The following is a 24080-nucleotide window of genomic DNA, read 5'->3' on the forward strand; positions in this document are numbered from 1 at the left end:
GTTTCACAGATCGCAAGAAATATCCCTGCCTTCCTTCTGTGGCAATCCCAAAAATAAGGGGGAGGAAGTCCTACATACGTTAGATGTAAAGAGATGCCTAATTCAGTATCTGGTAGCTACGAGGGAGTGTAGGAAGGATAAGTCTCTTTGTATGCTTCCAGGGTCTATGGAAAGGAAAAAGGCATTGAAAGCCACGCTGGCCAGGTGGATAAGAGATAATATCACCCTATCATATTTCTCATGTGGGGCAGCCATTCCGGAGGAGATAAGAGCCCATTCAATCAGAGCAGTGGCGACTTACTGGGCAGAGAGAGCCAGCGCCTCGATAGAACAGATTTGTAGAGCCGCTACTTAGTCTTCTCCCTCTACGTTCTTTAACTATTATTGGCTAGACCTGGCCTCTTCTTCAGATCTTATCTTTGGGAGAAGGGTTCTGGAGGCAGTGGTTTCCCACTAATGTACAATCTATGAAATTCTCTCCGTGGTGCCGTTATTGGGAAAGAGAAAAACATAGTTACTTACCGATAACAGTATTTCTCTGAGCCCATGACGACACGCATACATTCCCTCACTTCACGTGTGGGTGTGCACACTGAAATTAGTTAGTTAGTTTGGAAAATAACCACGTGGTGCCTCTATTAAGCTTATATTAATGTTAAATATTTTGTATAGCCATTCATGTTGCCAGTCTGAAGTTCCGTTAATGCTCTGTAAACCAACTGATGCGGGAGAGAGGTACCGCCTATTTATCTGTAGGTTTCCTGTCCCTGTGGGACGGATCCCCTCTCTCCGTGGTGCCGTCATGGGCTCAGAGAAATACCGACATCGGTAACATAGTAACATAGTAACATAGTTAGTAAGGCCGAAAAAAGACATTTGTCCATCCAGTTCAGCCTATATTCCATCATAATAAATACCCAGATCTACGTCCTTCTACAGAACCTAATAATTGTATGATACAATATTGTTCTGCTCCAGGAAGACATCCAGGCCTCTCTTGAACCCCTCGACTGAGTTCGCCATCACCACCTCCTCAGGCAAGCAATTCCAGATTCTCACTGCCCTAACAGTAAAGAATCCTATTCTATGTTGGTGGAAAAACCTTCTCTCCTCCAGACGCAAAGAATGCCCCCTTGTGCCCGTCACCTTCCTTGGTATAAACAGATCCTCAGCGAGATATTTGTATTGTCCCCTTATATACTTATACATGGTTATTAGATCGCCCCTCAGTCGTCTTTTTTCTAGACTAAATAATCCTAATTTCGCTAATCTATCTGGGTATTGTAGTTCTCCCATCCCCTTTATTAATTTTGTTGCCCTCCTTTGTACTCTCTCTAGTTCCATTATATCCTTCCTGAGCACCGGTGCCCAAAACTGGACACAGTACTCCATGTGCGGTCTAACTAGGGATTTGTACAGAGGCAGTATAATGCTCTCATCATGTGTATCCAGACCTCTTTTAATGCACCCCATGATCCTGTTTGCCTTGGCAGCTGCTGCCTGGCACTGGCTGCTCCAGGTAAGTTTATCATTAACTAGGATCCCCAAGTCCTTCTCCCTGTCAGATTTACCCAGTGGTTTCCCATTCAGTGTGTAATGGTGATATTGATTCCCTCTTCCCATGTGTATAACCTTACATTTATCATTGTTAAACCTCATCTGCCACCTTTCAGCCCAAGTTTCCAACTTATCCAGATCCATCTGTAGCAGAATACTATCTTCTCTTGTATTAACTGCTTTACATAGTTTTGTATCATCTGCAAATATCGATATTTTACTGTGTAAACCTTCTACCAGATCATTAATGAATATGTTGAAGAGAACAGGTCCCAATACTGACCCCTGCGGTACCCCACTGGTCACAGCGACCCAGTTAGAGACTATACCATTTATAACCACCCTCTGCTTTCTATCACTAAGCCAGTTACTAACCCATTTACACACATTTTCCCCCAGACCAAGCATTCTCATTTTGTGTACCAACCTCTTGTGCGGCACGGTATCAAACGCTTTGGAAAAATCGAGATATACCACGTCCAATGACTCACCGTGGTCCAGCCTATAGCTTACCTCTTCATAAAAATTGATTAGATTGGTTTGACAGGAGCGATTTCTCATAAACCCATGCTGATATGGAGTTAAACAGTTATTCTCATTGAGATAATCCAGAATAACATCCCTCAGAAACCCTTCAAATATTTTACCAACAATAGAGGTTAGACTTACTGGCCTATAATTTCCAGGTTCACTTTTAGAGCCCTTTTTGAATATTGGCACCACATTTGCTATGCGCCAGTCCTGCGGAACAGACCCTGTCGCTATAGAGTCCCTAAAAATAAGAAATAATGGTTTATCTATTACATTACTTAGTTCCCTTAGTACTCGTGGGTGTATGCCATCCGGACTCGGTAAGTAACTATGTTTTTTCTGGTTGCTAAAACTATGATTTTTTTCACTTTAAACCTTTTTTAAACACCTCTGATTACTGTGATCATACAACATACAAGCCTCTGATGGCTCTGGTAATGTACTGTTCTACTGTAATGGCATGTATCATCACTGCTTGTCAGTGTAATACTAAAACACATAATTATTAAGGTTGAAAAAAAAACCCATGTGGCAAATAGTAAGCTCCACTTTGGGGAAAAAAATTCCTTCCCGACTCCACATACGGCAATCAGACTAGTTCCCTGGATCAACGCCCTATCAAGGAATCTAGTGTATATACCCTGCAACATTATACTTTTCAAGAAAAGTATCCAATCCCCTCTTAAATTTAAGTAATGAATCACTCATTACAGCATCATACGGCAGAGAGTTCCATAGTCTCACTGCTCTAACTATAAAGAACCCGCGTCTGTTATTATGCCTATGGTATAGAAAATGTAAAGCACAGCCTGAGAAGGAGGTGCACAGTCAATAGGTGCCCAAACCTTAAACGTGTAGAATATAAGTGACTAGCACACTCCAAAAAATTGTGATGCAAAAGAAGGGGGGTTTATTACATACAGAGATCACAAACGTTTCGGTCAACACTGGACCTTCATCAGTGTGCTAAGTGTTATGACCTGGTGGTCAGGACAATAATGGACCTGGTGGTTAAGAGCACACGGAATGACCTGATAGTTACTGATAATAAGGATGAGCTCTGGGACTTGGGAACTCTGCTGACCGCAATCCCTAAACCTATCAAACACACTAGAAATAGCCGTGGATTGCGCCTAACGCTCCCTATGCAACTCGGCACAGCCTAAGAAACTAGCTAGCCCTGAAGATAGAAAAATAAAGCCTACCTTGCCTCAGAGAAATTCCCCAAAGGAAAAGGCAGCCCCCCACATATAATGACTGTGAGTAAAGATGAAAATACAAACACAGAGATGAAATAGATTTAGCAAAGTGAGGCCCGACTTACTGAACAGACCGAGGATAGGAAAGGTTACTTTGCGGTCAGCACAAAAACCTACAAAAAGACCACGCAGAGGGCGCAAAAAGACCCTCCGCACCGACTCACGGTGCGGAGGCGCTCCCTCTGCGTCCCAGAGCTTCCAGCAAGCAAGACAACAAATTAAATAGCAAGCTGGACAGAAAAGTAGCAAACCAAAGAAATACAAGCTGGAACTTAGCTTCTGATGGGAAGACAGGTCACAAGAACGATCCAGGAGTGAACAGACCAATACTGGAACATTGACAGGTGGCATGGAGCAAAGATCTAAGTGGAGTTAAATAGAGCAGCAGCTAACGAATTAACCTCGTCACCTGTGAAACTCAGAAACACCCACCAGAGGAAGTCCATGGACAGAACCAGCCGAAGTACCATTCATGACCACAGGAGGGAGCCCGACAACAGAATTCACAACAGTACCCCCCCCTTGAGGAGGGGTCACCGAACCCTCACCAGAGCCCCCAGGCCGACCAGGATGAGCCAAATGAAAGGCACGAACCAGATCGGCAGCATGAACATCAGAGGCAAAAACCCAGGAATTATCTTCCTGACCATAACCCTTCCACTTGACCAGGTACTGAAGGTTCCGTCTCGAAACACGAGAATCCAAAATCTTCTCCACCACATACTCCAACTCCCCCTCAACTAACACCGGGGCAGGAGGATCAACGGATGGAACCACAGGCGCCACGTATCTCCGCAATAACGACCTATGGAACACATTATGGATGGCAAAAGAAGCAGGAAGGGCCAAACGAAACGACACAGGATTGATAACCTCAGAAATCTTATACGGACCAATGAAACGAGGCTTAAACTTAGGAGAGGAAACCTTCATAGGAACATAACGAGACGACAACCAAACCTAATCCCCAACACGAAGTCGGGGACCCACACAGCGCCGGCTGTTAGCGAAACGTTGAGCCTTCTCCTGGGACAATGTCAAATTGTCCACCACATGAGTCCAAATCTGCTGCAACCTATCCACCACAGTATCTACACCAGGACAGTCTGAAGACTCAACCTGCCCTGAAGAGAAACGAGGATGGAAACCAGAATTGCAGAAAAACGGCGAAACCAAAGTAGCCGAGCTGGCCCGATTATTAAGGGTGAACTCAGCCAACGGCAAAAAGGACACCCAATCATCCTTATCAGCACAAACAAAGCATCTCAGATATGTTTCCAAAGTTTGATTAGTTCGTTCGGTTTGGCCATTTGTCTGAGGATGGAAAGCCGAGGAAAAAGACAAATCAATGCCCATCCTAGCACAAAAGGATCGCCAAAACCTTGAAACAAACTGGGAACCTCTGTCAGAAACGATGTTCTCCGGGATACCATGTAAACGAACCACATGCTGGAAAAATGGCACCAAATCAGAGGAGGAAGGCAATTTAGACAAAGGTACCAAATGGACCATCTTAGAAAAGCGATCACAAACCACCCAAATGACCGACATCTTTTGAGAGACGGGGAGATCCGAAATAAAATCCATAGAAATATGCGTCCAGGGCCTCTTCGGGACCGGCAAGGGCAAAAGCAACCCACTGGCATGAGAACAGCAGGGCTTAGCCCGAGCACAAGTCCCACAGGACTGCACAAAAGAACGCACATCCCGCGACAAAGACGGCCACCAGAAGGATCTAGCCACCAAATCTCTGGTACCAAAGATTCCAGGATGCCCAGCCAACACTGAACAATGAATCTCAGAGATAACTCTACTAGTCCATCTATCAGGGACAAACAGTTTCTCCGCTGGGCAACGGTCAGGTCTATCAGCCTGAAATTTTTGCAGCACCCGCCGCAAATCAGGGGAGATGGCAGACAAAATTACCCCCTCCTTGAGAATACCCGCCGGCTCAGGAACACCCGGAGAGTCAGGCACAAAACTCCTTGACAGGGCATCAGCCTTCACATTCTTAGAGCCCGGAAGGTACGAAACCACAAAATCAAAACGGGAGAAAAATAATGACCATCGAGCCTGTCTCGGATTCAACCGTTTGGCAGACTCAAGATAAGTCAAATTCTTGTGATCTGTCAAGACCACCACGCGATGCTTGGCTCCTTCCAGCCAATGACGCCACTCCTCGAATGCCCACTTCATGGCCAACAATTCACGATTACCAACATCATAGTTACGCTCAGCAGGCGAAAACTTTCTAGAAAAGAAAGCACATGGCTTCATCACCGAGCCCTCAGAACTTCTTGGCGACAAAACAGCCCCTGCTCCAATCTCAGAAGCATCAACCTCAACCTGAAACGGAAGCGAAACATCCGGCTGGCACAACACAGGGGCAGAAGAAAAACGACGCTTCAACTCCTGAAAAGCCTCTACAGCCGCAGAAGACCAATTGACCACATCAGCACCCTTCTTGGTCAAATCAGTCAACGGTTTAGCAACAGTAGAAAAATTAGCGATGAAGCGCCGATAAAAATTAGCAAAGCCCAGGAACTTTTGCAGGCTCTTCACAGATGTCGGCTGAGTCCAATCGTAAATGGCCTGGACTTTAACAGGGTCCATCTCTATAGTAGAAGGGGAAAAAATGAACCCCAAAAATGAAACCTTCTGAACTCCAAAGAGACACTTTGACCCCTTCACAAACAAGGAATTCACACGAAGGACCTGGAACACCATTCTGACCTGCTTCACATGAGACTCCCAATCATCCGAAAAGACCAAAATATCATCCAAATACACAATCAGGAATTTATCCAGGTACTCTCGGAAGATGTCATGCATAAAGGACTGAAATACTGATGGAGCATTGGAAAGCCCGAATGGCATAACCAGGTACTCAAAATGGCCCTCGGGCGTATTAAATGCTGTTTTCCATTCATCGCCTTGTTTAATACGCACAAGATTATACGCCCCTCGAAGATCTATCTTGGTGAACCAACTAGCCCCTTTAATACGAGCAAACAAATCAGACAGCAACGGCAAAGGATACTGAAATTTGACTGTAATTTTATTAAGAAGGCGGTAATCAATACAAGGTCTCAAAGAACCATCCTTCTTGGCCACAAAAAAAGAACCCTGCTCCTAACGGTGATGACGACGGGCGAATATGGCCTTTCTCCAAGGATTCCTTTATATAACTCCGCATAGCGGCGTGTTCTGGCACAGATAAATTGAACAATCGGCCCTTAGGAAACTTACTACCAGGAATCAAATTAATAGCACAATCGCAATCCCTATGAGAAGTTAGGGCACTGGCTTTGGGCTCATCAAATACATCCCGATAATCCGACAAAAACTCTGGAACTTCAGAAGGAGTGGAAGACGAAATAGACAAAAATAGAACATCACCATGTACCCCCTGGCAACCCCAGCTGGACACAGACATAGATTTCCAGTCCAATACTGGATTATGAACCTGTAGCCATGGCAACCCCAAAACGACCACATCATGCAGATTATGCAACACCAGAAAGCGGATATCCTCCTGATGTGCAGGAGCCATGCACATGGTCAATTGGGTCCAATACTGAGGCTTATTCTTGGCCAAAGGCGTAGCATCAATTCCTCTCAATGGAATAGGATACTGCAAGGGCTCCAAGAAAAAACCACAGCGCCTAGCATACTCCAAGTCCATCAAATTCAGGGCAGCGCCTGAATCCACAAATGCCATAACAGAATAGGATGACAAAGAGCAAATCAGAGTAACAGACAATAGAAATTTAGACTGTACCGTACCAATGGTGGCAGACCTAGCGAACCGCTTAGTGCGCTTAGGACAATCGGAGATAGCATGAGTGGAATCACCACAGTAAAAACAGCCCATTCCGACATCTGTGTTCTTGCCGTTCAGCTCTGGTCAAAGTCCTATCACATTGCATAGGCTCAGGCCCATGCTCAGATAGTACCGCCAAATGGTGCACAGCTTTACGCTCACGCAAGCGTCGATCGATCTGAATGGCCAAGGACATAGACTCATTCAGACCAGCAGGCATGGGAAACCCCACCATGACATCCTTAAGGGCTTCAGAGAGACCCTTTCTGAAGATTGCTGCCAGGGCACATTCATTCCACTGAGTGAGCACAGACCACTTTCTAAACTTCTGACAATATATCTCCGCTTCATCCTGACCCTGACACAGAGCCAGCAAGATTTTCTCTGCCTGATCCACTGAATTAGGTTCGTCATAAAGCAATCCAAGCGCCAGGAAAAACGCATCAACATCACGCAATGCCGGATCTCCTGGCGCAAGGGAAAATGCCCAGTCTTGAGGGTCACCACGTAACAAAGAAATAATGATCTTTACTTGTTGAACAGGGTCACCTGAGGAGCGAGGTTTCAAGGCAAGAAACAATTTACAATTATTTTTGAAATTCAAGAACTTAGATCTATCACCAAAAAACAAATCAGGAATTGGAATCCTAGGCTCTGACATCGGATTCTGAACCACAAAATCTTGAATGTTTTGTATCCTTGTAGTGAGATTATCCATCCAAGAGGACAGACCTTGAATGTCCATGTTTACAACAGTGTCCTGAACCACCCAGAGGTAAAGGGGAAAATAGAGACAAAACACACTGAAAGAAAAAAAAAAATGGTCTCAGAACTTCTCTTATCCCTCTATTGAGATGCATTAGTACTTTGGGCCACCTGTACTGTTATGACCTGGTGGTCAGGACAATAATGGACTTGGTGGTGAAGAGCACACGGAATGACCTGATAGTTACTGATAATAAGGACGAGCTCTGGAACGTGGGAACTCTGCTGACCGCAATCCCTAAACCTATCAAACACACTAGAAATAGCCGTGGATTGCGCCTAACGCTCCCTATGCAACTCGGCACAGCCTAAGAAACTAGCTAGCCCTGAAGATAGAAAAATAAAGCCTACCTTGCCTCAGAGAAATTCCCCAAAGGAAAAGGCAGCCCCCCACATATAATGACTGTGAGTAAAGATGAAAATACAAACACAGAGATGAAATAGATTTAGCAAAGTGAGGCCCGACTTACTGAACAGACCGAGGATAGGAAAGGTTACTTTGCGGTCCGCACAAAAACCTACAAAAAGACCACGCAGAGGGCGCAAAAAGACCCTCCGCACCGGCTCACGGTGCGGAGGCGCTCCCTCTGCGTCCCAGAGCTTCCAGCAAGCAAGACAACAAATTAAATAGCAAGCTGGACAGAAAAGTAGCAAACCAAAGAAATACAAGCTGGAACTTAGCTTCTGATGGGAAGACAGGTCACAAGAACGATCCAGGAGTGAACAGACCAATACTGGAACATTGACAGGTGGCATGGAGCAAAGATCTAAGTGGAGTTAAATAGAGCAGCAGCTAACGAATTAACCTCGTCACCTGTGAAACTCAGAAACACCCACCATAGGAAGTCCATGGACAGAACCAGCCGAAGTACCATTCATGACCACAGAAGGGAGCCCGACAACAGAATTCACAACAGCTAAGTACACTTGTATGCTTGCATTAGCCCCAGAGTTGGATATTTTATTTTGCATCAATATAATAAATCTGGTAGTAAATAGACCAGATTGGATAGCAGATGGCCGGCCAAAAGAAGGTAAGCCAAAAAGTCTACAGCTGTAAGGCATAAACCGCCAGTCAGCGCACAAGAAATGATGTGGGTATACGCGGTATCCACCGCAAGTAAGATGTGTGTGTTACTTGCGGTGGATACCGCGTATACCCACATCATTTCTTGTGCGCTGACTAGCGGTTTATGCCTTACAGCTGTAGACTTTTTGTCTTCAATTCTTTTGGACGGCCATCTGCTATCCAATCTGGTCTATTTACTACCAGATTCATTATATTGATGCAAAATAAAATATCCAACTCTGGGGCTAATGCAAGCATACAAGTGTACTTAGCACACTGATGAAGGTCCAGTGTTGACCGAAACGTTTGTGATCTCTGTATGTAATAAACCCCCCTTCTTTTGCATCACAATTTTTTGGAGTGTGCTAGTCACTTATATTCTACATGTTATTATGCCTAAACCTTCTTTCCTCCAGACGTAGAGGATGCCCCTTTGTCTCTGTCTTAGGTCTATGATTAAAAAGATCATCAAAAAGGTCTTTGTACTGTTCCCTCATATATTTATACATTAAAATAAGATCACCCCTTAGTCTTCATTTTTCCAAACTAAATAGCCCCAAGTGTAATAACCTATCTTGGTATTGCAGACCCCCCAGTCCTCTAATAACCTTGGTCGCTCTTCTCTGCACCCGCTCTAGTTCAGCTTTGTCTTTCTTATACACCGGAGACCAGAACTGTGCACAGTATTCTAAGTGTGGTATAACTAGTGACTTGTATAGAGGTAAAATTATGTTCTCCTCATGTGCATCTATGTCTCTTTTAATGCATCCCATTATTTTATTTGCCTTTGTAGCAGCTGCCTGACACTGGCCACTGAACATGAGTTTGTCATCCACCCATACTCCCAGGTCTTTTTCATTGATGGTTTTGCCCAGAGTTTTAGAATTAAGCGCATAGCTATACATTTTATTACTTCTACCCAAATGCATGACCTTACATTTATCCCCATTAAAGCTCATTTGCCATTTATCAGCCCAAGCTTCTAGTTTACATAAATCGTCCTGTAATATAAAATTGTCCTCCTCTGTATTGATTACCCTGCAGAGTTTTAGTGTCATCTGCAAATAATGAAATTCTGCTCTGAATGCCCCCTACAAGGTCATTAATAAATATGTTAAAAAGAAGAGGGCCCAATACTGACCCCTGTGATACCCCACTGCTAACCGCGACCCAGTCCGAGTGTGCTCCATTAATAACCACCCTTTGTTTCCTATCCCTGAGCCAACTCTTAACACACTTACACATATTTTCCCCTATCCCCATTATTCTCATTTTATGTATCAACCTTTTGTGTGGCACCGTATCAAAAGCTTTTGAAATGTCCATATACACTACGTCCACTGGGTTCCCTTGGTTCAGTCCAAAACTTTCCCTTTTCATAGAAGCTGATCAAATTAGTCTGACATGAACGGTCCCTAGTAAACCCGTGCTGATACTGGGTCATGAGGTTATTCCTCTTCAGATACTCCAGTATAGCATCCCTTAGAATGCCCTCCAGGATTTACCCACAGTAGCGGTAAAGCTTGCTGACCTATAATTACTGAGTTCAGTTTTTGTCCCCTTTTTGAATATTGGCACCACATCTGCTATACGCCAGTCCTGTGGTACAGACCCTGTTATAAGAGATAAGTGTTGGCTGAATGGTCATTTGGCAGATGGATTTCTCTCCTGACTCCCCCATACACAGAAATATTCCAGCTTTCCTGTCGTCTGTATGAGAGAGTCGCCTCCAGACTCCTTTAGCAGGGATTACCTACAGGAAGATCAGACGGATTAGCATCTGTGTCATGTACCCGTTTCTCAGCACATGACTTGGGGTTGTGCCTGCAATTGTTAATCTATCTCCTCTCCCTCAGTCCAGCATTCAACCTCTGTCCTATGCTGCAATGGGAGCATAATTCACACACGGACACAGTTCACAAACCCCGCTCATTCACGCTGCCACCACTCACTGAACATACGGGCAATGAGTCCTGGAAATCTTACTGCTACTGTCTCCAATCAGCAGGGTCACACACTCTAAGGTTATGGATTCTTTAGAGCATACAATACTTATTAAGGATTTAAGCTTTAATAGAAAAGGAACAGTGCTTACAATGAAAGATATCAAAATATGGAAATAAAAAGTGACATACAAATATGTAAACAGTTATAAAATAAAAGGGAGAAAACTTACAGAAATATCAAACTTTCTAGTCTGGTATTCTGCCCCTGGGGGGGGGGGGTATGGAACGGAGCACACCAGCTTTGCTGTCCCTCACTGTGAACAGCTTTCTATGAGTAAAGGCCTAATTTATAGAGTCAACCTGGAGGTCAGATTTCTAGACCAGCCTCTCAAGTTAATATTCTAATCCTTGGTTTGTGACTGGATCCTGGCTATTTTACCAGTGAGTACATTATTTTTCTTTGAACACTGTTAAATATGCTTATTTTGCACATTTATTTAATCAAGACTATTCACCAGGTGCATTGCTCTTAAAGAAAAAATGTCATGATATTTTCATAAAAAATTTAGTGGTTTATTGAATTGTCCACAGAACAACCACATTGCAGCAAAACATAAAAGTAGATGAAATAGTTACAAACAGATTGTACATTTGTTCCTATCAGCGCTTGTTACTCATCGTTTCTGAGATGGAGTAGAAGTCATCTTCCTTTCATAGAGTAGAATCATGGCTACCAGCTGATCCTTCCTTGTGTGACTTGTCTGATGTCCATGGAGAATGATTGTGAAGGCAGGAGCTGACAGCCCCCACGTGACAAACCCACACCCTCCTCAGAGACGTTATTTATATGTCCCACAGACCACGTGTTCCATCTATATGGTGTTAACTTATACTCTGAGCTATATATACAGAAATAGCTTTTTGTAATGTCAAGAAGCAATGTGCTCAGTACAGAATTGAGAATAAGAATAATTCAATAAATAATTAATATTACACTCTTCGTGTAATCTTTCTTTCTCAGAGTAAATATACAGTCAACCAAACCCCTCGAAATCAATGCTTTCAGGTAACTTTAGTCTAATGTGTATGAGGGCGCTAAAAGGTAACTTATTGGACACTGCCTCTGGCCCAGCCTAGTATAACTTCGTACATTGCAGGCCCAGACACCATTATTAGGCATGTAAGTATCGTAGTAACTAGGCCGCCTCATACTATCGAGTACTTGGGGGAGGAGGGCATTCAGGCAAACTCTGCCACACGTTTTTAAATGCCTTTCTTGCTTTTGGCAGCTGCAAGTGGTTAAACTGCCAGGGTCTTTGTTGCAGCCGCAGCTGTGCCATCCCTGCTGTGTACATCTATGTTCTAGGGCCCAAAAGAGTTAATTTTTTTTAAAACAATTGTTTATTGTGTGAAAAATAAAATGTGTCTTCTGCTTTTTCCATGTTTTTTCTTTTTGCAATAATTGTTGGAACCAATTTTCTTTAGAAACATTTTAAAGGGAAGGTGCCACCAGTTTTCTTGTACTTTGTTTTTTTGTGTGAAATAAAGCTTAAAATAGTAATTCAATTGTATTATTGCAAGGCAGAATACATGTGGGAATTCCCTAACAAACAGACTTTCCTCACATGTATTCAGCCTGGCTAGCAGGCGTAAATCATGCAGCTGAGGCGATGAAAACTAAATCTCCGAACACTAATAAATACTCTGAGTGTTCGGGAAAAACCCGAGCAACGAGTATTCTCGCTTATCACTACAGCAGAACACTCCCACTACTGTGAATTGTGAAGCCCACAGAGGCGTGCCCAGTTCACAGCAGTGACAATTTTATTATAATAGATAGGGTCTGCTTCAGTCTGTTCTCTCCTATGACCATGGGGTAACGTATTATGATACTGAAAGTGTCGTGCTGCTACTGTGAAAGCAAGATGTCTTCCTCAAGTGCCTTCTTTAAACTATAACACACGAAATATGTTTCAAATGCAATAAAAACTTGGTTATAACAGCATGTTATGCTACATTACCTTGATTTATTAATGATCTACAAACGCGGTATCTTCCCTTTAATATCTTTTTTTTCTGGTGTTTTTCTTGTAATATAGGAAATCCTAAGACCAGAAATAAACCCCATAAAACACTGCACATGGAGACTTTGAGATCACATAACATCTGTCCATTGTGTTTGTGGAAACAAAAAAGCTTTTATAAAAGCCTCATCATGAAATAGTTATTTCTCAAGTCACGTGTAATGAATATCTCCTGCAGTATTGCCAATGCCGATCCGAGTGTCGGTAAATGATACGAGAATTAGCGTTATGGAAGATGAGTCTATGAGGAACGTATTCAGCTGCCGACTCCGAGGGAGAAACTGCTTGTTGTCTGTGGCCTAAATATATAGGTTTTATTAGTAGATGTAAAGAAGGAAACTAAATACTGTAAAATAATAAATCTCATATGTTTCCCTTATTATCTCCAGTAATTGTATTATTGCACAGGATTTTTATGATATTACATCGGTTCATCTTCTCATTCAGGTCTCTACAATATCGAATCCTCTCAGCGAAGATCTTCTATATAAGAGAATTTTCCTGATTTACCCATCAAGGATGGATATGGACAGAGACAAGATGGCGGAGAGAATATTACACCTCACCCTAGAGATCCTCTTCCGGCTAACTGGAGAGGTGAGAGATTCTGATGATGTCACATTACATCATTCTTATCTATAGAAATAACAAATGGACAGAACAGGAGAGGTGAGGACTCTGGAAATGTTTGTAGTGAGATTTATTCATGTGTTTCTCCATAACCAGGATTACACAGTAGTGAAGAAGACCTCTAGTGAGCGCTGTCAGGACCCTGTGTCTGAAGGATGCAGAAGACCCCTGAGCCCAATCACAGCGCCTCTACCTCACCTGATACATGAGGACATCAATGATCAGAAGATCCTAGAACTCACCTACAAGATGACTGAGCTGTTGACTGGAGAGGTGACACTGCTGGGAATGCTGGGACATTATACAGTAACAATATGAAGGGATCGGGGGGATGATGGTATCATTGTATATTTCAGGTTCCTATAAGGTGTCAGGATGTCGCTGTCTATTTCTCCATGGAGGAGTGGAAGTATTTAGAAGGACACAAAGATCAGTACAAGGACGTCATGATGGTGGTTCCCCAGCCCCTCACATCACCAGGTAATAGACAGGACTAAATACACACGGCCTATAATTATCTGTATGTAAAGAATTCAGTCCCTGTATGTGTTTCCTCCAGATCTATCCAGTAAGAGGACAACACCAGAGAGATGTCCCTGTCCTCTTCCACAGGACTATAAACAAGGAGATCCCAATGCTCATGATTATCAGGTAGATGGAGAGAAGGTGTCATGAGATCTCCCCTTTGATGTGTAGACGGCTGTGAAGGTCTTGTGCTCAGTCCTGTTTTATTCACCAGTATTATGTCTTATACTTGGGCAATGAGAGCAGTGGAGATGGCAGGATTAGAGCTGATCATAGATGTGACTTCTCCATCTGTCTGTGACTTTTACAATATTTGTTTCAGGGTGAAGATCTGACCCATATTAATACTACAAAAACATATGTGAAAGGTGATGAGCGGTGTAAAGAGGATATTCCCACATATGACTACCCAGGTGAGTAGTAACCACTAAATGCAGAGAAGTAACAGATTCTTCTCAGTCACCGGCTGTGGCTAGTGATGAGCGAATATACTCGTTACTCGTGATTTCCCTAGCATGCTCGGGTGACCTCCGAGTATTTTTTAGTGCTCGGAGATTGAGTTTTCCTCCCCTCGGCTGAATGATTTACATCTCTTAGCCAGCTTGATTACATGTGGCAACCCCCACATGTACTTATGCTGGCTAACAGATGTAAATAATTCAGCTGCGTCAATGAAAACTAAATCTTCGAGCACTAAAATATACTCGGAGGTCACCCGAGCATGCTAGGGAAATCTCAAGTAACGCGTATGTTCGCTCATCACTAGCTGTGGCTGCTTTATCGGTGGTGTAGTCCGGCCATATTACCAAGATCACCATTTTGCCTCTAGACCACAACATTCTCCTCCATCCAAAACTGTTCAAAAGACTTTGGGCATTGAAAGCCCTTTTATATATAGAACTTACCACCTCGAGGATCCACCTACCCCCCTGAGATTAGAAGATGCTGACCACTACCTGCCCAGATCTGTAAACTACAAAGCCAAATGACAGCGTACGTAGAAGGTGCTGATAAGTTAGAAAATCACTTGAAGAAAAGTATTATGGGCCTGTAAAGGTACCTTCACACATAACGATATCGTTAACGATATCGTTGCTTTTTGTGACGTAGCAACGATATCGTTAAGGAAATCGTTATGTGTGACAGCGACCAACGATCAGGCCCCTGCTGGGAGATCGTTGGTCGCTGAACAAAGTCCAGAACTTTATTTCGTCGCTGGATCTCCCGTGGACATCGCTGGATCGGCGTGTGTGACACCGATCCAGCGATGTCTTCACTGGTAACCAGGGTAAACATCGGGTAACTAAGCGCAGGGCCGCGCTTAGTAACCCGATGTTTACCCTGGTTACCAGCGTAAAAGTAAAAAAAAACAAACACTACATACTTACCTACCGCTGTCTGTCCCCGGCGCTGTGCTCTGCACTCCTCCTGTACTGGCTGTGAGCGTCGGTCAGCCGGAAAGCAGAGCGGTGACGTCACCGCTCTGCTTTCCGGCCGCTGTGCTCACAGCCAGTACAGGAGGAGTGCAGAGAAGCAGAGCGCCGGGGACAGACAGCGGTAGGTAAGTATGTAGTGTTTGTTTTTTTTTACTTTTACGCTGGTAACCAGGGTAAACATTGGGTTACTAAGCGCGGCCCTGCGCTTAGTAACCCGATGTTTACCCTGGTTACCCGGGGACCTCGGGATCGTTGGTCGCTGGAGAGCTGTCTGTGTGACAGCTCTCCAGCGACGCTGCAGCGATCCGGATCGTTGTCGGTATCGCTGCAGCGTCGCTTAATGTGAAGGGGCCTTAAGAGACAGCGGAAGGTAATTAAGCAGTTGGCTTCCTAAAATCCTGATATCTTATTGGATGAGTCTACCTTCTCCCCCTTCTGTGCTGCTGAATGTGCTCATATGGTCCCTACAAGACCAGGTCCAGTCTTTCTGACCAAACTTAGCTTTTATGATCGACAACATTAAATGTGCAGTGAGGCCAAGTGTGAATTTCTGTACAATCACAGCAGAGTTTCTTTTTATCCTGACTTTTCAAATTGTATTAAAACTAATTTCAAGGAGGATTGTGATCAACTACAGGAAAACCATTACATCTGTGCCATGATATATCTCTAAGCTGTGCGCGGCTGACGGATGTAATATGCATTTATTCACGCCTGCAGGAGATGTTTTGGCTCGAGCCCTGGTTCCTTGGAATCACTTCACATCATAAATTTCATTATGTTTTCGATCATAAGTAATTCAGATTACTGAACAATTTCTCCTGAAATGTGGAGCAATATTATTTTCTCTAATCTTCTGGTCAGGACTCATAGTAGCTCCAATGGTCCACCATACAGTAAATGAGTGCATCTCTGGTTTACTGTTCTCCCCTCGTACATACATTGTTGTTGGGGATGTAACATAGAATAAAAACATGTCTTTTTTTACCTGTTCATTCTGTATGCTAGTTTGATTGTGGTGGGATTGTCCTGCATCACTTATGTGAGTCTGTAACTCCCTGATAGTCTTAAAAATAGCTCTTAATCTCCTCTTCCAAATGTCTAAGATCAAAATTTAAAGTGAACCTGTCATAAGCTAATACAGATCCATATGTAATCAGAGCACCACATAAAACCCTGCCCACAGCTCCACCCCGAAGCATGAGAATCTCAATAACTGAAAACTATAAATACAGATTAAACAATAGCCACAAGATAGATTTCATCAACCAATCAGTAATCAGTATAACGGCGCCAACCTGTCACATTCTGTAGGTTACTGTGTACAATCCTGCTGACAGGTTCCCTTTAAGACATCTCAGTTCTGCACTATTATCCACAGTTGTGTTGTAATATTTCTTCTTGAAACTCATCTGACAGAAAATATTGGACCTTACGATAGTTTAGATTGTGAAGTCACCGAGACCCATATTATTATTATTATTTATTGTTATAGCGCCATTTATTCCATGGCGCTTTACATGTGAGGAGGGGTATACATAATAAAAACAAGTACAATAATCTTAAACAATACAAGTCATAACTGGTACAGGAGGAGTGAGGACCCTGCCTGCGAAGGCTCACAATCTACAAGGGATGGGTGAGAATACAGTAGGCGAGGATAGAGCTGGTCATACTTTAATTACACCAGAGACTTTTCACCATCACCACTAGTTACACATTTATTACTGATGAAGACTGTTGAGTTTGATCACTTCAGTAGATGTGTAATTGTCTATAGTCACAGTATTCGACTACAGTAGTGTCCAAAATACTCTGATTTAACCTCTTGCCGCAGCCAGTTTTGTGTTTGTAATCAGGCCCCATTTTTAAAATCTGACGTGTGACACTTTATGTGGTGATAACTTTGGAATTATTCACAAAGGATAATAGAAAACAAATGGATCTTACAAATTATTTTCCAACTTCGCACAATACCCTACATACGATCGTAGGCTGCTGTCTGGGAAAATAGCAGTATTCAGAAGGGAAGGAGCGCCATTTAGGCTGCTTTCACATTTGCATTGGGCAGAGCAGCGGAGGGCTGCGTAGTTCCTCTGTTAAGACCCGACCACTACCGCACTTCTTCTATTCCGCTCTGCCTACTTCAGCATGCGTCCTGCGTACCTATCTTTAACATTGGGTACGCAGGCCATGCGAATGTAAGCGGATGCCTCCGCATGCGTCATTTTGATGTTGTGCCGACCACAACAAAATGCAACATGTTGCGTTCGATGCAGTTCGGCGCAGCATCACAACGACGCATGCGGAGGCATCTGCATTCATTCGCATGGCCTGCGTTCCCAATGTTAAAGATAGGTGCACAGGACATATGCTGACGTAGGCGGAGCTGAATGGAAGAGGTGCGTCAGTGGGTGGGGCTTAACGGAGGAACTACGGAGCCCTCCGCAGCTCTGTCCAATGCAAATATGAAACCAGCCTTAGCAATTTGAATGCAGATCTAGCTGGAATAGTTTGCAGACACAATGTATTGGGTCACCTGGCAGCTCAAAAGATATCCAGATATCCACCATGAACATGCTTGGTACTATCTTCTCCGCCTTCCATATCCCAAGGATTGCCTTGCTCATCCCCCTTTAGCACCCTTACATGGATCTGGACTTACACTGGGACCCCTAGGCTTGGACCATGGCGTTATCTGCTATTCTGTGGTGTTTGATGGCAAGAAGAATAGTCAGGTAGCTGGATCAGAACCAGAAGGACAGAATACAGAATGAGAAGACACAAGAGTAGTCAGTAAATGGGCCACGGTTGCAACATGAAACAAATACACAAGCCACATGTGAGCTGAACACAGAGGATTGAACCTGAGGAGAACAATGCTGCATCTGGCAGATTCTGGCAATGTGCTTTGAACTTTAGTAGGGTGTGGTAGTTTCCAATTGGCTGAAGTAGGGAGCAGATTACTCCAGCTGGACAGCAGGAACAGATCCCAGATGAGATTGGACACCCCATATGCAGAAGCCCTAATATAACTGAGAGAAAACCAGAATAGTCAAAATCCCGATAAAGTGATTCCATTTTATAAATTAATTCACTGAGGGTTATAGTCTACATGATGAGTGAATATTTTGACCCAACGGACACTTTCCGGAAATTAACACACAGTGGATGTTGGTGAGTGAAAATTACACATTTTCCATTTTATTACCCAACACTTAGTGCCCAGATTGTGCTCCAGGAGACACACCATAAATTTAGTAGGTTCTTCTCACTATAATATTGCTAAATACAAGTATCCTAAATGTTCTTTGAGCACCCTGCAAGACTCAGAATTGAGAGCAGATTTTGCTGGATTAGTTTATAGAAACCTTGTTGCTGTTCAGCAGCTTTTGAGCCACTAATAGTGTGGGAGCCTCTGTTTTTCCATTGACAGATGATGGACCTGAGTGAGGACATTTTTGTGAGATGAGAATTGGTATTATTTTCTCCTAATTAACATTGATTGGTTTCTCTTTATTCAATATTTGGGAGGCAGAATGAACAAACAGTTGAACAACACGCACTACTGGTTCATCCTATAAGGTTTTCTATTAGACTGTGAACTGACATTGTCTTGGTAAATTAATTAAATTTTTTTACATGAACTGTCCATAAAAATGGCAAGCTAAGTAGAAATGTTTACAAATTTAAAACTCAAGGATATTTTATTAAAAAAATAATTGTTTTTTTTATCTTAGCAGATGACTGTACCAGGAGATTAGAGGGACAGCTGATATCTTCAATTTTTAAATCTGATGATCTTGAGATCCTACAAGATACAACTGAAATGAATGCTATTACCACGGATATACCATCATCCCTTCACAGCAAAGATCTGTCATCTGATGCTATGGAACAAGTGCCATCTTCTGATTCATTACCGACTACTAAGGAAAATCAAAGTCACAAAAGAGGCATTAAAAAACAAACTACTCCTAAAGCAAAGAAGTCATTTTCATGTTCAGAATGTGGGAAACATTTTACACGGGAAACACATTTTGTTAACCACCTAAGAACTCACACACTAGAGAAGCCTTTTTCCTGTTCAGAATGTGGGAAATGTTTTAACCAGAAATCGCTTCTTGATAAGCATTGGAGAACTCACACAAGGGAGAAGCCTTTTTCCTGTTCAGAATGTGAGAAATGTTTTAAGCACAAATTAACTCTTGATAACCACAAGAGAACTCACACAGGGGAGAAACCTTTTTCCTGTTCAGAATGTGGGAAATGTTTTAACCAGAAATCAGTTCTGGATGGGCATCAGAGAACTCACACAAGAGAGAAGCCTTTTTCCTGTTCAGAATGTGGGAAATGTTTTAACCAGAAATCAGTTCTGGATGGGCATCAGAGAACACACACAGGGGAGAAGCCTTTTTCATGTTCAGAATGTGGAAAATGTTTTAAATGGAAAATAAATTGTGATAGCCATAAGAGAACTCACACAGGGGAGAAGCCTTTTTCATGTTCAGAATGTGGGAAAAGTTTTAAATGGAAAAAAAATCTTGATCGCCATCAGAGAACTCACACAGGGGAGAAACCTTTTTCATGTTCAGAATGTGGGAAATGTTTTAAGCACAAATTAACTCTTGATAACCACCATATAACTCACACAGGGGAGAAGCCTTTTTCCTGTTCAGAATGTGGGAAATGTTTTAAGCACAAATTAACTCTTGATAACCACCAGATAACTCACACAGGGAAGAAGCCTTTTTCCTGTTCAGAATGTGGGAAATGTTTTAACCAGAAATCGCTTCTTGATAAGCATTGGATAACTCACACAAGGGAGAAGCCTTTTTCCTGTTCAGAATGTGAGAAATGCTTTAAGCACAAATTAACTCTTGATAACCACAAGAGAACTCACACAGGGGAGAAACCTTTTTCCTGTTCAGAATGTGGGAAATGTTTTAACCAGAAATCAGTTCTGGATGGGCATCGGAGAACTCACACAGGAGAGAAGCCTTTTTCCTGTTCAGAATGTGGGAAATGTTTTAACCAGAAATCGATTCTTGTTACCCACCAGAGAACACACACAGGGGAGAAGCCTTTTTCATGTTCAGAATGTGGGAAATGTTTTATCCAGAAATGCAGTCTTGTTTTACACGAAAGAATTCACACACAGGAGAAACCTTTTTCATGTTCAGAATGTGGGAAATGTTTTCAATGGAAAATAAGTCTTGATCGCCATCAGAGAACTCACACAGGGGAGAAGCCTTTTTCCTGTTCAGAATGTGGGAAAAGTTTTATCCAGAAATTCAGTCTTGTTATACACGAAAGAATTCACACAGGGGAGAAGCCTTTTTCATGTTCAGAATGTGGAAAATGTTTTAAATGGAAAATAAATTGTGATAGCCATAAGAGAACTCACACAGGGGAGAAGCCTTTTTCATGTTCAGAATGTGGGAAAAGTTTTAAATGGAAAAAAAATCTTGATCGCCATCAGAGAACTCACACAGGGGAGAAACCTTTTTCATGTTCAGAATGTGGGAAATGTTTTAAGCACAAATTAACTCTTGATAACCACCATATAACTCACACAGGGAAGAAGCCTTTTTCCTGTTCAGAATGTGGGAAATGTTTTAACCAGAAATCAGTTCTGGATGGGCATCGGAGAACTCACACAGGAGAGAAGCCTTTTTCCTGTTCAGAATGTGGGAAATGTTTTAACCAGAAATCGAATCTTGTTACCCACCAGAGAACACACACAGGGGAGAAGCCTTTTTCATGTTCAGAATGTGGGAAATGTTTTATCCAGAAATGCAGTCTTGTTTTACACGAAAGAATTCACACACAGGAGAAGCCTTTTTCATGTTCAGAATGTGGGAAATGTTTTCAATGGAAAATAAGTCTTGATCGCCATCAGAGAACTCACACAGGGGAGAAGCCTTTTTCCTGTTCTGAATGTGGGAAATGTTTTAACCAGAAAGCTCATCTTGTAATACACCAGAGAACTCACACAGGGAAGAAGCCTTCATTTTCTTAATGTGGGAAATATTTTACTTGGAAATCAGCTGTTAATAAACATCAGAGATGTCACATAGGGGAGAAGCCTCATTTTTGTTCAGAATGTTGAAATTGTTTTAACCAAAATTGGATCTTCTTAAAGAGGTTGTCGAGTCATTCATCATGTTTGCTGACAAAGGGATAAAACAAAATTTATTAATTCCAAATGTAAAACTATACCCATAATTCACCCTCTGAAGGTTAGTCAGAAGGTGACTAATAGAAAAAACATATACCCCACGTTTCAGTATATAGGGTGAGGTGACGTATACACACTAATTGTCCAAGCATCTAATTTCTATGGGTTTCGTCATCCTCACCAAAGGCGACTCATCAGGAGACTTTATTTAATATTGACCTATATTCAAGAGAGTAGACAAAAGAAAACTTAAAATCATGTATCATGTTATCCAAAACAGTCAGAAAACTACCCACATATAGGCAGATCCCAGATCTCAAACTATATACTTAGTAAGTTTACAAGCCACTTCAATGGCTGTCAGTGAGGAATAGAAAGTATATGAAAATACAGTATGATTATTGTGTTTTTCCTCCTATAGGGACTGCCCTAGTTTGGTATTGTAACAGCTGTCAATTAGTAGTGCAGACAAATTGCCCTAGACTAACTCACTTTTGATTATAGGTCAATATTAAATAGTTTCCTGATAAGTCGTCCTTGGTGAGGATGATGAAACCCATAGAAATAAGAGGCTTGGAGAGCGAGTGTGTATACATCACCTCACCCTATATACTGACATGTGGGGTATATGTTTTTCTATTAATCACCTTCTGACTAACCTTCAGGGGTGAATTATGGGTATAGTTTTACATTTGGAATTAATAAAGTTTAGTTTTATCCTCTTGTCAGTGAATCTTCTAATCGGGGTGCAATCACAGTTGTAATTTTTTTTTTACCATGTTCACTAAATGCTAAAAGTGGCAATTAGGATTTTCCAGGTGATTACGAGTTCATAGACACCAAACATGTATAAAATCTTTTTTATTGAAATCCTGAAAAAAAATTTCAAAGTTTAGTAAAAAAAAAAAAAAAAAATTGTGGCATTTTCCTATACCAGTAGCGTCTCTGTTTTTCATGATCTCGGGATGGGTTAGGGCTTATTTTTTGCATCCCGAGCTGACATTTTTAATGAATACCATTTTGGTGCAGATATGATCTTTTGATTGCCTGTTATTACATTTTATTGCAATGTTGTGGCGACCCAAAAAAACATAATTCTGGTGTTTTGACTTTTTTCTCATTACGCCGTTTAGAGATCAGGTTAATTTTTTTATATATTGATCGGGCGATTCTGAACGCGGAGATACCAAATATGTGTATGTTTGATTTTTTTTGTAATTGTTTTATTTTGAATGGGGCGAAAGGGGGGTAATTTGAACTTTTACATATTTTTTTATTAATATTTTTTAAAAAAACTTTTTTTTTACTTTTGGCATTGTGAAGACATACTGCATTGTATCTTAACTAAGCAGACAACTATTTTCAGCAAACCAAGAATAATAGAATTTTATCTGCATGTTATCTTTCATATTTAAGTGTTGATTTCTAGTTGGTCAAGAAAATTCTTTTGTTTGTGTAAGCTGCTAATATTGACTTTTATTGCACGCTTATTCTTGATCACTAGTGATGTTTGCTAATATGCTAATTATGCGTTGTGTTATCATGCCAGTTTGTTGACTTCAAAAGCAGAGAGGGAAAAGCTATGCAAATATTTATATAATCAAGTAATGCTACTTGATCTCATCTCCATTCTTACCCTTTATGTAAATACTGAATGAGTGGCACTTGTGAAGTCTAAAAATAGGTTACATACCTCTGTATAAAGAGACTGACAGAGAAACAACCAGAGATTCTGCCAAGACATCCAAAGGACCAGAGACAGGACAGCAGCCATTTTACATGATGGCTCCATCACAAGGAACTGTTATTCTACAGGAAACAACCTCGTGGTTTTCAGGCTCAAATGGAAGAATACAGATCTGCTCCATTGACCATCGCTGAACCATGGATACGTTTAGAGAAGCCAGGATGTGATCCTCAGATAAACTGGCCTTTTACTTTGTATGGACTAAATAAACTGTCATCTTCCTACGCCTGTCGTTACCTCTCTGTGCATACCACAGGTGAGGTACCGACCCTGGAAGAGCTAAAGTAACCATTGCTATTATCCCGGTGAGTTAGCGGAAGGGTGAGACTTTGTAATGGGCACCATCTTGGGTATTTTGCTGGGACTGTTCTACGTGTTATCTGCCTGTTTTGTGGTTCAATAAAGCATTGCAACACTTTTAACCTTACCTTGTGTTTTCTGTGTAGCGTTTTGCCCATGTTAAAAGGAGAGTGGGAGTTCAGCGGAATGATCCCAGTTTATGCGGTTTCGGCTAGTGGACTGGGGCA

At 42.1% G+C, this 24080-nt stretch overlaps 1 protein-coding gene across 2 annotated transcripts in view; it reads left to right on the top strand.

The window, feature by feature from the left end:
• LOC138663182 (zinc finger protein 585A-like) overlaps positions 1-22703 on the top strand; it is a 54461-nt gene extending 31758 nt beyond the window's left edge. The window contains exons 2-7 of one of the 2 annotated variants that reach the window (XM_069749332.1): positions 13482-13631; positions 13761-13937; positions 14021-14144; positions 14224-14315; positions 14512-14602; positions 19366-21777. In XM_069749332.1, the coding sequence (XP_069605433.1) occupies positions 13554-13631; positions 13761-13937; positions 14021-14144; positions 14224-14315; positions 14512-14602; positions 19366-21647 (2844 nt within the window). In that variant the 5' untranslated portion in view covers positions 13482-13553 and the 3' untranslated portion in view covers positions 21648-21777. Of the gene's footprint in view, positions 1-13481; positions 13632-13760; positions 13938-14020; positions 14145-14223; positions 14316-14511; positions 14603-19365 lie in introns of both variants that reach the window. The other variant, XM_069749333.1, reaches the window with a different exon arrangement.
• The last annotated feature ends 1377 nt before the right edge of the window (positions 22704-24080 follow it).

The sequence above is a fragment of the Ranitomeya imitator genome, chromosome 2 (genome assembly GCF_032444005.1).
Source record: "Ranitomeya imitator isolate aRanImi1 chromosome 2, aRanImi1.pri, whole genome shotgun sequence".
Taxonomy (NCBI): Eukaryota; Metazoa; Chordata; class Amphibia; order Anura; family Dendrobatidae; genus Ranitomeya; species Ranitomeya imitator.